The following is a 13,428-nucleotide window of genomic DNA, read 5'->3' on the forward strand; positions in this document are numbered from 1 at the left end:
AGGGACTTGGCTATTGGAAGTATTTTAAAAGTATTTAAGTGCTATGTAAACAAATGATCCGACCTTCTTTAAGTAATGCATGCAAAGTTCAAGCACTGCATTCCCTCCCTTTATGAAAAATGGACTAGCATGCTTCCTTCAACACAAGCATGCATTAGCTAGAGGGATCTAACAAAGCACCCGGAGCAGAATTATAAAGCAGTCTCGTGTCTTGTGCGCTTATGTGTACAAACTTGTTCAATCTAATCTCTTAAGTGCCAAGAGATGATAATAAATATTGTTTAGTCTCATTTAATGGCATTTGCATGTAACTTTGCAGACAGGCTACCCTAGGATAATAAAGGAAACATCGCTATCACGTAAAGCTATATATATTTGCAACCCTTTTATTATGCGTTTCTCGCGTATGAAAACAAAAACGTAAACATTTTTGGCACGAATATCAGATTCCATTAGTATATTTGACTACAGGCCTGTTTTGTGTGGAACTATCTTTCCTGTACTACTACAACGATGTGCAGCTTTGGGCGGATTTATCTTTCCTAGCCCTGCAGTGTTGAAAGAGTTAACTATTCAGAATGCCCTGCGTCCTACATTATAGAATCTCCAAACGCCCCCTAGAATACTTCCAATTAGCTGCAGCCCCACACTGGGCAATGGCTGCACTGTAGACTGAATCTTGCCAGGTTAGCAAACTCACGGGAAGTGATCCCGTGGGTGCTGCAGACGACTCCAGGACTGGAGCAACTTGCGTGGGTCTTCACCTTCCCACGGCAGGCCCTTGATACTGTGGATGATTTGGGCATGCATGTCCCTGATTAGACCGCAACCAGGAGGACAGGGAGAGGAGAAGGGAGGGGAGAGCACAACAAAGGGAAGGATAGGGTTAAACAACTCCAAACACCCACAAACCACACCAGTGATTAACCACAAGCAAGGCAGTTTCAGGAGCAGGATGTTTTTTCAATATCAAGATCACCAGCAGCAATGCGACATTAATGGCAAAGCTGAGCCACTTCTCAAAACCCAATTAGTTAAAACACAAGGGATGTTGAAAATAACCCAAAATCACTCACTTTGCAAATTTTATTAGCATTTTTTGCACACCTATAATGTCACCCAGGGGCAAAGCTGAATTGTGTTTTTTTTGTACCTATAACTTTAAAAAAAGTTTATGCAGACAAAAACATTTTGACCACTATAGATCTTTAAAAAAAAAAAAACACCTGACAAATTACCAAAATTTGTCGACCTTCACAAGGTTTCCTTTAGGTATAACTCAATGCTGATTCTTTCACAGCACACAGTGCCACCCGGTGGTTGCATGCAACTGCATGTAAAACCAGTGACTGGGGCAAGAAAACTCTGAATAAATAAATCCTTGCTTCTCAGTCCCTGCAAGTGATCTTAACACACTCTGGGTCCCTGCATCCTGAAACGATACTGCTTGTGCACTTGTAAAGGTGATAATCACGTTCACTTGTTGTCCGCACATCATGCTCCATCGACATGCTTTAGTTGTTTTAGTATCCCGGTGATTTATCTTACTGTTAACCCCACACCTCCCAAGTCGTAAATCAGAGGTTTAGTGGACCTGACCCATGCACTGCATTCTTGGATTACACTGGCGAGCCAACCCAGGCTGGAGAGAGGCCACCGGATCACAGGGGAAGCTCAAGACACACTGGAGGAGGATCCCTGGATTCCCCCCCCCCCCCCCAACTGGACCAAACTGATTCTCTTAAAATGAGGGGAGCCACTTTCACAATCGTTTGGAATCAAGGCATGGGTCAATTCCTATTCCATTTCCTTTTTAAAATCAATTCCCAATTTGTACAAATTAATTGTTATTTTAGGAGACACGACAATTGGCGGGATTGTTTAACTGCTTTCATTTGAAGCCGATTTAATTGTCTGACAGAGACTTCAATTGAAGTAATTTGTTGCCACTGTCAGAAGCTCGTTTTAGCAGAATACTGCTAATTGCAATTTTGATCCATGATGTGTTGAGATTGATTAAAAGGGAACAGGAATTGGAAGTTGGAAACTGAATTGAAAAACAGGAATTGACCCCAACCCTGTTGAAACACGATCCCTGGTCAACCTCCCAGTCCACAGCTCCAATCAGCTCATTCCCTTTGTGTTTCTTTATTAAAAAAACAACAAAAAACTTTAAATCTGAACACTACAAATGCACACTCATGATGGTCTTCTATGATAGAGAGCTAAAAGTCAAACTTTTATTGGGTGTTGCTGGTGCGGGCAGTAACAGGCCATATTTGACTAAAGCCCAAAGCTGCATTGATAGATTCAATCTCTGGCTTGCATTTCTGCACCTAAGCTCAGCTAATTTACTTTACTATTACATTAAAATGAAAATGCCCCACCCAGCCTAAGTCTTGCGTTCTTCCAGGAACTGCTTCGATTCACCTTCTCCACCCTGATTTAATTTCCCATGCAACCTACAGGGCATTTTCTTTTTAGTGGCTTCGGTTATTTTGCCAGCTTCCTTCGGTTAGAGGTTTATCAGGCTCTGGCAGCCTTTCGAACTTTCCTGTGTATAAATGTGTACAAATCATAACAAGACCAGCCCGAATCAAATATTGCACGGTGTTCCCAACAGCTGAGCAGTGATTTAAAGCTATGGACAGAACAGCAGATTCTGAAATCACAAAGGAACTGGTGCAGAGCTGGGTGGCTCTAGTGCTTTCAAAAGGAACTCTTGCTGCTTCAAGATATCGCCTTTAGACTGACTGTTCTTGTGGTTTGATAAGAAGCCAGATCTCATTAAGTTACATTAAACTTGTAATGCAATGACATGTTAAATAATTCAAGCTGTCTGTCAAGCAGTAGTGACTGCTAGACTCAGCTAGTCCACAGTATCAACCCCCTTTACTAGTTAATCAATTGCACACAGGTAATTATAAACACATTTTATCTTTGAAAAAAAAATCAGAACGCAACTTGTGTTTATGTAATTTGATACATTTAGACTTTTGCGGTTAACACAATTGGAGTAAGCTATCATAACAATATAGCAGCGCATTTAAAACAGGTAGATGCCAGTTAAAAAAAAAAAAAAAAAAAAAAAAAAAAATTTTTTTTTTTTTTTTTTTTTTTTAAAGTAGCCCGTCCTCAAATGAGAACCCACTTAATGGGTTAAGCACTTGTTAATTGCATACTTAACAAATGCCAGTTAATTGCATACTCAAATGCCAGTTAATTGCATACTCAAATGCCAGTTAATTGCAACTTTTTGGTTCCCTAGAGGAGTTCTGAAGTGGCTCTGGAAGATTCTCTCCCCACCACCCCCCCAGTCCCATCCCATCCCCTCCACACCCAGTCTGTCTTGAGCTTACAGCCCCTCCCCCTGGTGCCCGTCTCCTCCAATCCACTTACTTCTTATTTGAATAGCTAGTAAAGATGTCTTCGAAAGCGTCTAGGGAGCACTCATCCAAATTATCAAAGGAGAAATCGAGCAAAGAGAAGCGGCTGTGGAGGGAACAAAACGGCACAACCACTGTGAGCCACCTGAGTGCTTCTCACAGGGTTGGGACAAGCGGATAACTCCCTAAACTGGGATTAAGAGATTAGGTGCCTTTCATGGGGAAGATTATAGAGGAAAGCACGTTGTGGAGGACGCTCTCCAGAATAACTTCATTGAAAAAACGATTTTAGATTTGTGCTTACCGGTACACTTTCTCAACGGGCGTGTTTGCTCTCTGGAGCTCTCCCAGCGGCACACGAGATCCACGGCGTACAACACCTGAAGGGTGAAGGAAAAAAATCTAAATGAATCTGCGCCATTAACAATCCTGCAACCGAGCCCAGCTGCTTTATGCTAGCCTGGGTTTACAAGGGTGTCTCACCTGCCGTCTTGGCTGCCCAGCGTCGTCCTGCCTCACAGAAGGCTGCTATGCCCCGGATGGCCGCGCGGAGGATTGCCCAGCGGAACACTGCCACTGGGTCCATGCCCACCAGCTCGCGGATGTAGGCACGGTCACTACTCCGCAGCAGCGCCACGATGTCCGGCCGCATGTAGTCTGTGTTCTTCTCCCTAAAGTCCTGCAGAAGAAAATTGAGAAAGGCTTGTAGTCGAAATGTTTGCTGTTCAATTTCTTTTAGTGTGACGAACTGACCGATTCCCACTGTATACTATTCGCTGCAAGGTAATATATCCCCTTAAAAAAAAAAAAAGTTTCCCCATAGCAAAAGCACAGCAAAAGCATGGTAAAGCATAGGTAAGCATGGTGAACAATAGTAACGTATGTTAAAAGCATATTATTAAACATGGCAAACCATGGGAAAAGCACATGGTAAACTTTTATAAAGGTAATATGCGCATATGCAATCTATCTTAAAATGCCTTCCTTACCAAATACGTACCCCACCACACAGTAAAAACACGACAAAATCTGATTCGCTAAGCTTTCCTTCAGCATTCGGACAGTGCTTCATATTGGGCTTTAGAGCACACATGTCTGGCTCTGTACCTTGATCTGATACTTGACTTTCCCTGCAAAGTGTCTGATGATGAAGGCTGGCTCCATCACCGGGGTGCCCACAAAGAACTGGTTGCCGTCATGTTGCTGCTTGAACTTTGCCAGCAGGGTCTTGTTGGTAGCATGTGGAAAACTACGGAGAGACAGACAATAAAAAAACACTCCTGTATTGAACTGTGTTTGAAACATTAGCGCTGCCAATTCATATGGGGCTGAGATAGCGCTTGGAGAGGCACTATAACCTCCTCCTGCTGCAAGTTTGCCTAGCAATTGTAGCGGCAAGACATAGTTAAGGCAAGGAGGAAGCTTGTGACCAAACTGAGGAATGCAAACAAAACAAGCTGGCCAGTAAGGGGTGCACGTTGCTAATAAAGCAGCAGCACTCAGTCCTAGCTCAGGTAGGGCTCTTACTTGCTCTCCTCATCCAGCAGGTGGAACAGACCGGTTGGTTTCTTGCTGATCAAGTGAATGCAGCCCACGTTGTCCGTGTACTCTATGTTGTGCCAGCTGATCCCCTCGCTCTGGTACTCCTCCTGCAAGACGGAGGGAGGGAGGGCTTGGCGATTAACCCGGACATGCATGAACTATTAGAAATAGCTGAGAATTGCTTTATATGGGGGGAGAGAAATTGCATCCTCAAAAGGAGGTCATCATGCATTTGCATCTTCAGTATGTCACCATATAAAAGGAGCAGAAATAATTTATTTGGTTCATTTTAAATTTGTCCCCATACAAGGTCGCCATGCATAAAAAAAAAAGGTGTTAAGAGGCGTGGCTTTGGGTATACAAGCCTCATGGCAGGTAGTGTAGACAGTGACATGAAGTGCCTGCTGGACGATCAGAGCGCTCACCTGCTCCAGTTTGAAGATGTGCTGATTGAAGTAGTACTGCAGCTGCTCGTTGGCGTAGTTGATGCAGAACTGTTCGAAGCTGTTGGTTTCAAAATCTTCAAACCCAAAGATATCGAGAACCCCTATAGATAAACACTGTGGGATGGAGGGGGGGGGGGGGGGGGGAGCAAGGCAAGGCAACTTCAGGTTGAAGTCAATGAATGTATTGCTTTTACAAAATACTGTACAACACTAAGCAATGCACTAACAGATCACTTTACCCTGTGATCGCAGGAACTCAAGGTTCTCATAAGGCAGGGATGGCCAATCGCAGTCCTGGATGGCCATTCAACTCCAGGTTTAACAGTAAAAATAAAATAACTATTTGAGGGTCTGGATGGAGGTTTGATTGGTTCAATCAAACAATGATCAACAAGGCTGGAACAAAGACCAGGAGTGGAAGGGCCAGATAGCCCTGTTAAAACGCATCACACACACACACACACGATCAATACCCTACAATGCAGGTTAAACCTCCAATTCTTACTGTAACAGACTCCTCCATGTCCTTCTTGTTCAGAAGGGCGTGGTTGATTCGCAAGACGATCCAGTCAAACAGGGCGCTGTACAGAGACTTCGCCATGGAGTCCCTTGCCGTGATAGCCTAGAACAGAGTGGAAGAGAGGAGAGTTCAAGGGGACAGCTGACACACAGCCCCAGCAAGGCACTGCTCTACACAAACCAAGCCCCCCCCAATCACAGACCCCTCCCTCTCTCACCTCATTGAGGCTGTAGGGCAGGATGAGCTTCTCATTGACAGTCACTGTCTTGCGTTTGGTCAGCGCCTCCACCAGCATCTCTTCTCGAACCTGGAAAAGAAAATTCAAACCAGGAAGTGTAGCGTGGGCTTACGTTGAAGAAACAGGGTGCGGCCAATAGGGTGCGCTCTGCATCTGCAGATCTGTTTGCAGTAATATTTAAAACCACCTCAAATGCATTTCGCCATCATGGTTCGGATTAGCGATGGTCTACATTTTACTAAATCTCAATTTAAAAGCGCGCTAAACGTTAAGTGCACTTTTTAACCTCCAGCATTCTGAATGCTCAGACCCTGTGTGTCATGACGATGTCATGGACACAGACAGGCATTGATGTGAAATCGGTGTAGCCAATGACAGCTTACCTTGAGAAGCTCTGACAGAGTATTGAGGACCTCTGGAGGCCCCACTTCCAGGCCCTCGTCTCTGCCAGAAGATTTCTTCTGATACGACACATTGCCCAGGTAAAGAATGGCAGAGAGCACAGAGAAAATTCTATTTAAAATAAATAAATAAAGTTAAAAAAAGAAATGTTTGAAAAGATACAATATATACAGACAGGATGTGAACTCATTTATAGTTTGACAAGCACATCAATGATAAAGGAGGCAGTATTTAAATGCATCACAGATTTCTGGCACTCTCTGTGGCTACCTAAATCCTGAAGCCACGATAAGAAACAATTAAAAAAGAAAAAAAGAAGGTTCCTTCTCTCCAGTAAAGCATTTAACTTGCTCTGTATACACACACACTTTTTTCTGTGGTGTTTGTAAAGTCATACGTGTATAGTTACCAAACACCATGAACACTCTTTACCCAATATGACAAGGGATGTTGTTGCTGTAGTATCCAGGGATATAATAATGTCACTACTTCAGTTTAGCACAGAGAGTAGGATGACAGGGCATAAAAGGATGATGAGGGCAGAAAACAGCAGAAAAGGTAGAGAAGCCCACACAGTTATAAATACATGGAAGTCGCTACCAGTGAAATAGCATCTAAAACAATATATAAATAATCTGATGCTGTCCTGTTAAACTCGACCCCCCCCTAGGTCAGGGAAATGGTTTGCTAAGAGGGGACAAGCCTCAGTTGCCTCCCTGGCTCACTCACTGTTTTTTGGTGGACGGCAAGAAGCCCACCATCTCCATTGCCTGCTGGAGCCTCTCAAAGTCATGCCGGAGGTCCTCCCCGTCTTCAATCTTAAAGTTCTGCTGCAGGACAAGACAGGAGGGACACGTTAAACCAAGCAGAGCTCTTCAGAAATCATAGCTGGCACAAGCATGCAGGCTCAAGAGGGCTGGGAATACGCGACGTCTGTCACGATGGTTAGGTCATCAATATCAGACTGCTGGCCAGTATCTATTATAATGAATACACACTTTATTTTTTATAAAAGAAAACTCAAGATGATGGATTAGCATGAACACTATTCAAGAACACCTTACTATCAATACAAATAAAACCTCCTACTCAAAACACCCCTACTGAGGAGTGCAGTCAAATGTGGCAGCATTGCTCGATTTCCAAAACAGAGGCTTAAAAGGCGACGGCGATGACAACCCACACAGTTATTGCTGTGCTGCAAGCTTTTTGCATGGGGCTAAATGGCCCGCTGTGGCAGACTTACCTGCTTGAGGTAGATGTAATCGTCTGGCTGAAGAAGCTTAAACTCCTTGCGTTCCTCCTCAGAGGCACCGAGCAGCAGGTAGTAGAACACGTGATAGTTCCTGAAGACGAGAGAGACACGAATGTACAAACTGCACAAAAGAAAAAACCCGCCCCACTTTACCTAACCTTAAACTGGTGGCTCAGAATGCAACCCAGTTACTAAATGAACCGTCCCTGACCAGATCAAGAGATTGGGCATCACACAATGCCCAGAGTGTCAATTACAGCGGACGCACAATACCCTGCAGTTTAAAATCACAAACTGCAAGCACGCTTCACCCAAACTGGGATCACTGGAGAAAAGTGATACCAATAGGAAATTTCCATATCACTGAAAAAGTGATCCCCCTTTTGTTTCCAGGGGAGTGGGACCATGTGCTGTGGGAGGCACGCTTTGAACTGGAGAGCCAGCCGTCCATTACAGGGGAAGTGCTGGGAGGGGGCTACGCTACATTCTAGCCAACCAGAATTTTGGCTTTTCAGCTTGTATTAACAGCAGTCAGCTAATTCACCAGGCCTTCAGGTGTTCTACTAGGGTTCGGTTTCAGGTTTGTATATGTACGTAAAGTGAAATCAGACTTGTACAGTGCAATAAAATGCAAAGCCAGGCTAGTAGGATTTATACTACACTGCTACCGAATAGCAATGCTTTCGGTTTCCTTTAGAAAGCTAAAGAAAGTACCTGTGATGTATGCTGGGCATGTTAAGAAAACTTTCCAAGTTCCCAGTAGTGTCCCCCGTCGCCCTCTTAGACACGTGAAAAACTACAGTTCTCTAACAAAAGCCATAAACAAGCAGCCCCTTTGCAAACAAAGCTGTGGAGTCAGGCAGCAGTGATAGGAATGCAAATCAGCAGATCAGAGTGCAACAGGGTTGCAAATCAGTTCAGCAGTGCACAGAAACGGCACAGCGACTGACTACTCAGTTACCGGGTGAATCTGCTCCCCATTGCGCCCACATGGTATGCTGAACTGCAGAGCACGGCGCTGTTTCTATATAAAATGTTATAATATAAAAGATCAAAAGGTTTCCATCAATCTTTCTCTATATTAATATGTGTGTATTATCAATTTGTATGCTAAACAGACAAAGCCACACCAATAGGCGTACCATACTGACCGTCTCCAGTAAAAGGGAAAGACTGAAATCCTTTTTAAAAAAAAAAAATCTCACAATATTCAGGCAACCATACTGCGCCAAGATCCAATGATAACACCTTAAAAAGGTGCTTTTTGACATTTCCAAGTGCAGTTAGACTGCAAGGCCTCCCAGCTAGCTGCAATCTATAAGGTGGCATATCGGCTGCTGTAATACCGGCAAGATGTCACTATAAACAAAGTGTTGCTATCTTGTATCTCGGGAGACCACCCTTTCTCAACGATGCTTAATCCAGACCAACATAACCCCCGACAATGGTTCATGGTCTGGGTAATTACTGAGGCAGCGGGGAATAATTTGGTACTGCCAGCCCCCAGTGTATTACACAGCACCTCTCACACAGCCACGTACTCCTGAGCAGACCCTCTTCCTGCACGCAATACCGGAATCATAGGGTCGTACAGGGTCGTGACCTGCTATGGTTCCTTGCCTTTCATTCTTCTCCCGGGAGACCAGCCGAGACTTCTCAAGGAGGTACTTTTCAACCACAGCTCTGGAATGTAAGAATACAAGAAATAAAGAATCGTTAAAATTGCGGGTGTACACAGGCTACAGGTCCTTACACAGGCTATGCAATGGTGTACAGTACCGGGTCCAGCCCATTTGGAACCCTTGGATGAAACCCTATTAGAAACAGGGCAGGTGTTACAAAGCAATGGCAACACTGGGAACTCTTCACAGTAGCAATTCTGATAACACACTAGTCCGGTATGCATATGGTACAGCAATGGATAGCCAGTGTGTACTTATTCATACTATTGGTATGTCTATTAAGGGCTTGTGCAATTGCAGCTGCCACATTGTAGCTACAAGTTTCACTTGGTATCAGAGCTTCTCAAACTTGGTCCCGGGGACCCCTGTGTCTGCTGGTTTTCATTCCTACTGAGCTCTCAATTACTAAACTAACCCAACTGATAATGTACTTAAATTACACCTTTTAACTTGTTTCAGCATTTAAACAGTTGCAGATTTCACATTAGCTATAACATTTTATAATAACATGAACTCTGCAACTGATTAAGAGCTGAAAACAATAAAAAAAAGTCCAATTAAGCATATTATTAGTTAATTATTAAATTAATTGAGAGCTCAGTTGGAATGCAAACCAGCAGGACCAAGTTTGAGAAGCCCTGGTGTAGATGCTATATTGTCAATGAAGATCATTTCAGGGATTAAAATAAGACACCTATTGCATAGCCATTTCACCCATTCCTGGTTTTAATACAGGTTGATTAGCCCCAGTGTATAGGTAACAAGCTCAGGCGAGTCTTATTAAACTCATAGTAAAACCAGGAATGGATCAAAAGTGCTATGCACTAGGAGTCTTATTTCCATTGCTGCATTTAGTAAATTATGTCAGTGTACATGGGTCTAGTTAAATAATACTCTGCTAAAGGAACCAGGTCAAAATGGTATTATTTACTCTACTGCGATCTCTATACACAAAAAGTCAGGAGCCGATCAGCCACACCTGGTTCAGTTTGAAAGCACTCTGCACTCGATCCAGGCTCTTCGAGGGGAAGTTTGACAGAATCTGGTTCAATTCAGTCAGCCCCCAGCCTGCTAGGGCACGTCAGTTCAATGAACCACTGTAGACACTCGGCACAACTCCTCCGGGTGCAAAATGGAAAAGGAACTAGACAGCCTGACTCATTGCAGGAGTCGTCGCTGACTCAGAGGGGTTTGATCAATTAGAACAGGGGAAACAGAATTCTTTCCTCATCAAATACCACACCAGTGACTACATCTAAAAGGCATGCACAACTATTTTAAGAAGATCTTCCATAAACTCAAGTTAAAAACTATACAAAACCAAGCCAGATCTTTACGAAACTCAGTCAAGGAGCCACATGTTTCAGCTAGTGTCTTGTACACTGACGAATGCACGACTTCTTGAATTAGTTTCTTGTACTTTCCCCTTGTATAAGGACCCTGCATTACGGTGTAGAAGGATGGAGGTCTGGTTGCATAACATGGTTTGTGTTTAATTTTTTTTTTATGCATGTACAAAGGTCCCCTCCTACACAGACACAGCATTGCATGCACAATAGGACAGGATCATTCTTGTACTAACGAGTTCCAACGCACGGTTCTGAAAGTATTCAAACAACTCGGTATCTATGCCATTCTAGATCAGGCTACTATAGTAGTGTAAAGCTGCAATACGTGGGTGAGAATCCAAATTGTTGCAGGCTATTTACAGAACACAGGAAACCAGTTTTACTAAATATTTTGGTGCAAGGGGAAAATAATCCAAGCCACAGTTCACACACACAAGCATATACATGCGAAACATCCGGGTGCAAAGAAAACAATACTTCCTCAGAAGGTCCACTTTCTTTCACTACATTGACAGAGTCGATAAAGGCTTTCTAAACATCAGCTGAACTGTGGAACGGCTTTGCTATACGCTATCTCTTTCCAGCACAACCTCATTTTGTTCAATTGCATAAGGCAGGTCTAAGATTAATGACATTTAAAAAGCACACTCTTACAGAACGGAGGGAATACCAGCTGATGCTGCAGGAAGTCACTGGTTTATACAGCAGGGTAATTCACCCACCTCTACTCTGTCTTTCTGTAAAGTGAAGTCTCTTGCACCATGGCACAGTCTCCCTTAAGTCTGAGACAAGTACTTGGGTATACGGATATAGAGGCTAACATGCCAGGCTCTGCTCCATTCTAAAAACACTTACCACTGGTTTACAGACCCTGGTAAGCACTAATCGTGGGCTGCCTTTAGCTGGAACATTACTGTTCCAACACACAGGCGTCAGGCCACTGGAGATGCTTGAAGTTTAAATTACAGTTCATTTCTGAAGCTCATTCTCTCACATTTAGTTACGCTTCCATTTTCAGATCTGAATCTCCATATCGAAAAGAGGAAGTGACACGTTAGAGAATTTTGTTTCCTCTTGTCCGTGGTAACAGGCTTTGAAGAGCCGCCAGAGGGAGGGGCTAAAGCCACCATGTGACTTCCTCCTGTCACACAGCAGGTCATCGAAAGGAAGCCGATATGAATGTAATGGGGGGGGGGGGGGGGGGGGGGGGGGGGGGGGGGGGGGGAAGCACCAGAGGAGATCAAGTTTGATCGTTTGAAATGAACAGTATGCTTTGATGCCGGTCAATACGCTCTTCATTGAATGCAATTGCTTACCCTCGGACGACCCCACTTTCCAAGTAGTTGACCTGGATGAATTTTCCAAAGCGGCTGGAGTTATTGTTGTAAGCAGTTTTCGCGTTTCCAAACGCCTGCAAAACAAAAACACAACGCAAAAGCATGTTAGAAGAACAGCAGCAATTTATATAAATAATATATCTCATCTAGATAGACTTGCCAATATTTTTTTTGTTGTTTAATGTAGATTTAATTATTTTTAAAAGTGGTCTATAGAACAGAAGCGAGTTGTTTTGTATTCGGACCTCACATTTCACACCTGACGTGTTTGTATGACAGAAACGTGACTGAACCCGAAATTCACAGGCTTGGGGAATCCCAAAGTCTGTCTTATCCACTATATTTACAGTTTATTATTGTGCATGCGTTACAAGGCTTGCTGCTTAGTTCTCTGTTCAATAACACATGGTAATAATCAGTTATAAGCCATTCAAAGTGTACCCCCCAACCCCCCCCAAAACTGATCTTTTCTGTTATGTGCAAATATACATTCAGTGCAGTCTAACCAAGAATCCTTTTGCTTGTGGCATTAAACCAGACCCAACCCTAACCCGGAGGTGAAATGGATAGCGTGTTTCCCTCACCCAGTTATTATAGGCATTAACAGAAAATCGGAACAAATCAAACGCTATGGCTTCTCAGGGTTCCTGGGCACTGTAAGGTCACGGGAAAACCAGAGGTCAACACGCTACCAAATAAAAATAAATGTTGATCAGCATCACAAGACCTGAAAGTTGTGAGGGCAATGACACTGATCAATAGGGACGGCTGTCTAGCGATACTCCACATTCTACCCAACATCCCCACTGGCTAATTCCAGTCCGAGCCATGAGGTTCAGGCAGCACTGGTGTTGAATAGACATCACTGTTCTGCAAGCACCAGAGCAACAAAGGCCTTTGGGGAGGGAAGCAAGCGCAGTGCATCTGTAACAGGCCCTGTATTGTTCCAGCGAGACGGTGACAATCTGAATAAGATACAGTACACAGTAGGGTTTCAGGCAGCTGGTTAATTAAGTGTTTCACAGACTATTTTAAAGTCTTTACTCTCACAGCAGATTAGTTACTCACTTCATGTCCCAGCTTGGCTCAACGAGAGTAGTTTGCTTTTCCCTGCTTTAAATGCAGCTAGGGTTTTGAATGAGTGATTCTACTTGGACAACGGCTGTCTATACTCTTGGGTAACGAGGGGACTTGCGTAAGGCTAAACTCTTCCATGCTTTTTTCTCCTGTGCTGGCTGGTTTATCAGAAAACAGTTTCAGCTTCAGACATT

The 13,428-nt window shown here is 43.7% G+C and overlaps 1 protein-coding gene across 8 annotated transcripts in view; it reads right to left on the reverse strand.

Moving 5' to 3' along the window:
• LOC121301492 (unconventional myosin-IXb-like) overlaps positions 1-13,428 on the reverse strand; it is a 57,636-nt gene that overhangs the window by 18,653 nt on the left and 25,555 nt on the right. For 4 of the 8 annotated variants that reach the window (XM_041230955.1, XM_041230953.1, XM_041230960.1 and 1 more), the window contains exons 3-16: positions 12,137-12,231; positions 9,410-9,472; positions 7,781-7,880; positions 7,264-7,364; positions 6,516-6,645; positions 6,112-6,201; positions 5,880-5,996; positions 5,354-5,488; positions 4,914-5,035; positions 4,494-4,635; positions 3,870-4,065; positions 3,691-3,766; positions 3,400-3,492; positions 701-814 (exon numbers count right to left, since the gene is read on the reverse strand). In XM_041230955.1, coding sequence (XP_041086889.1) covers positions 701-814; positions 3,400-3,492; positions 3,691-3,766; positions 3,870-4,065; positions 4,494-4,635; positions 4,914-5,035; positions 5,354-5,488; positions 5,880-5,996; positions 6,112-6,201; positions 6,516-6,645; positions 7,264-7,364; positions 7,781-7,880; positions 9,410-9,472; positions 12,137-12,231 — 1,574 coding nt within the window. The remainder of the gene's footprint in view (positions 1-700; positions 815-3,399; positions 3,493-3,690; positions 3,767-3,869; positions 4,066-4,493; positions 4,636-4,913; positions 5,036-5,353; positions 5,489-5,879; positions 5,997-6,111; positions 6,202-6,515; positions 6,646-7,263; positions 7,365-7,780; positions 7,881-9,409; positions 9,473-12,136; positions 12,232-13,428) is intronic. The other 4 variants (XM_041230954.1, XM_041230956.1, XM_041230957.1 and 1 more) reach the window with 4 other exon arrangements.

Source organism: Polyodon spathula, chromosome 27 (genome assembly GCF_017654505.1).
Source record: "Polyodon spathula isolate WHYD16114869_AA chromosome 27, ASM1765450v1, whole genome shotgun sequence".
Classification (NCBI taxonomy): domain Eukaryota; kingdom Metazoa; phylum Chordata; class Actinopteri; order Acipenseriformes; family Polyodontidae; genus Polyodon; species Polyodon spathula.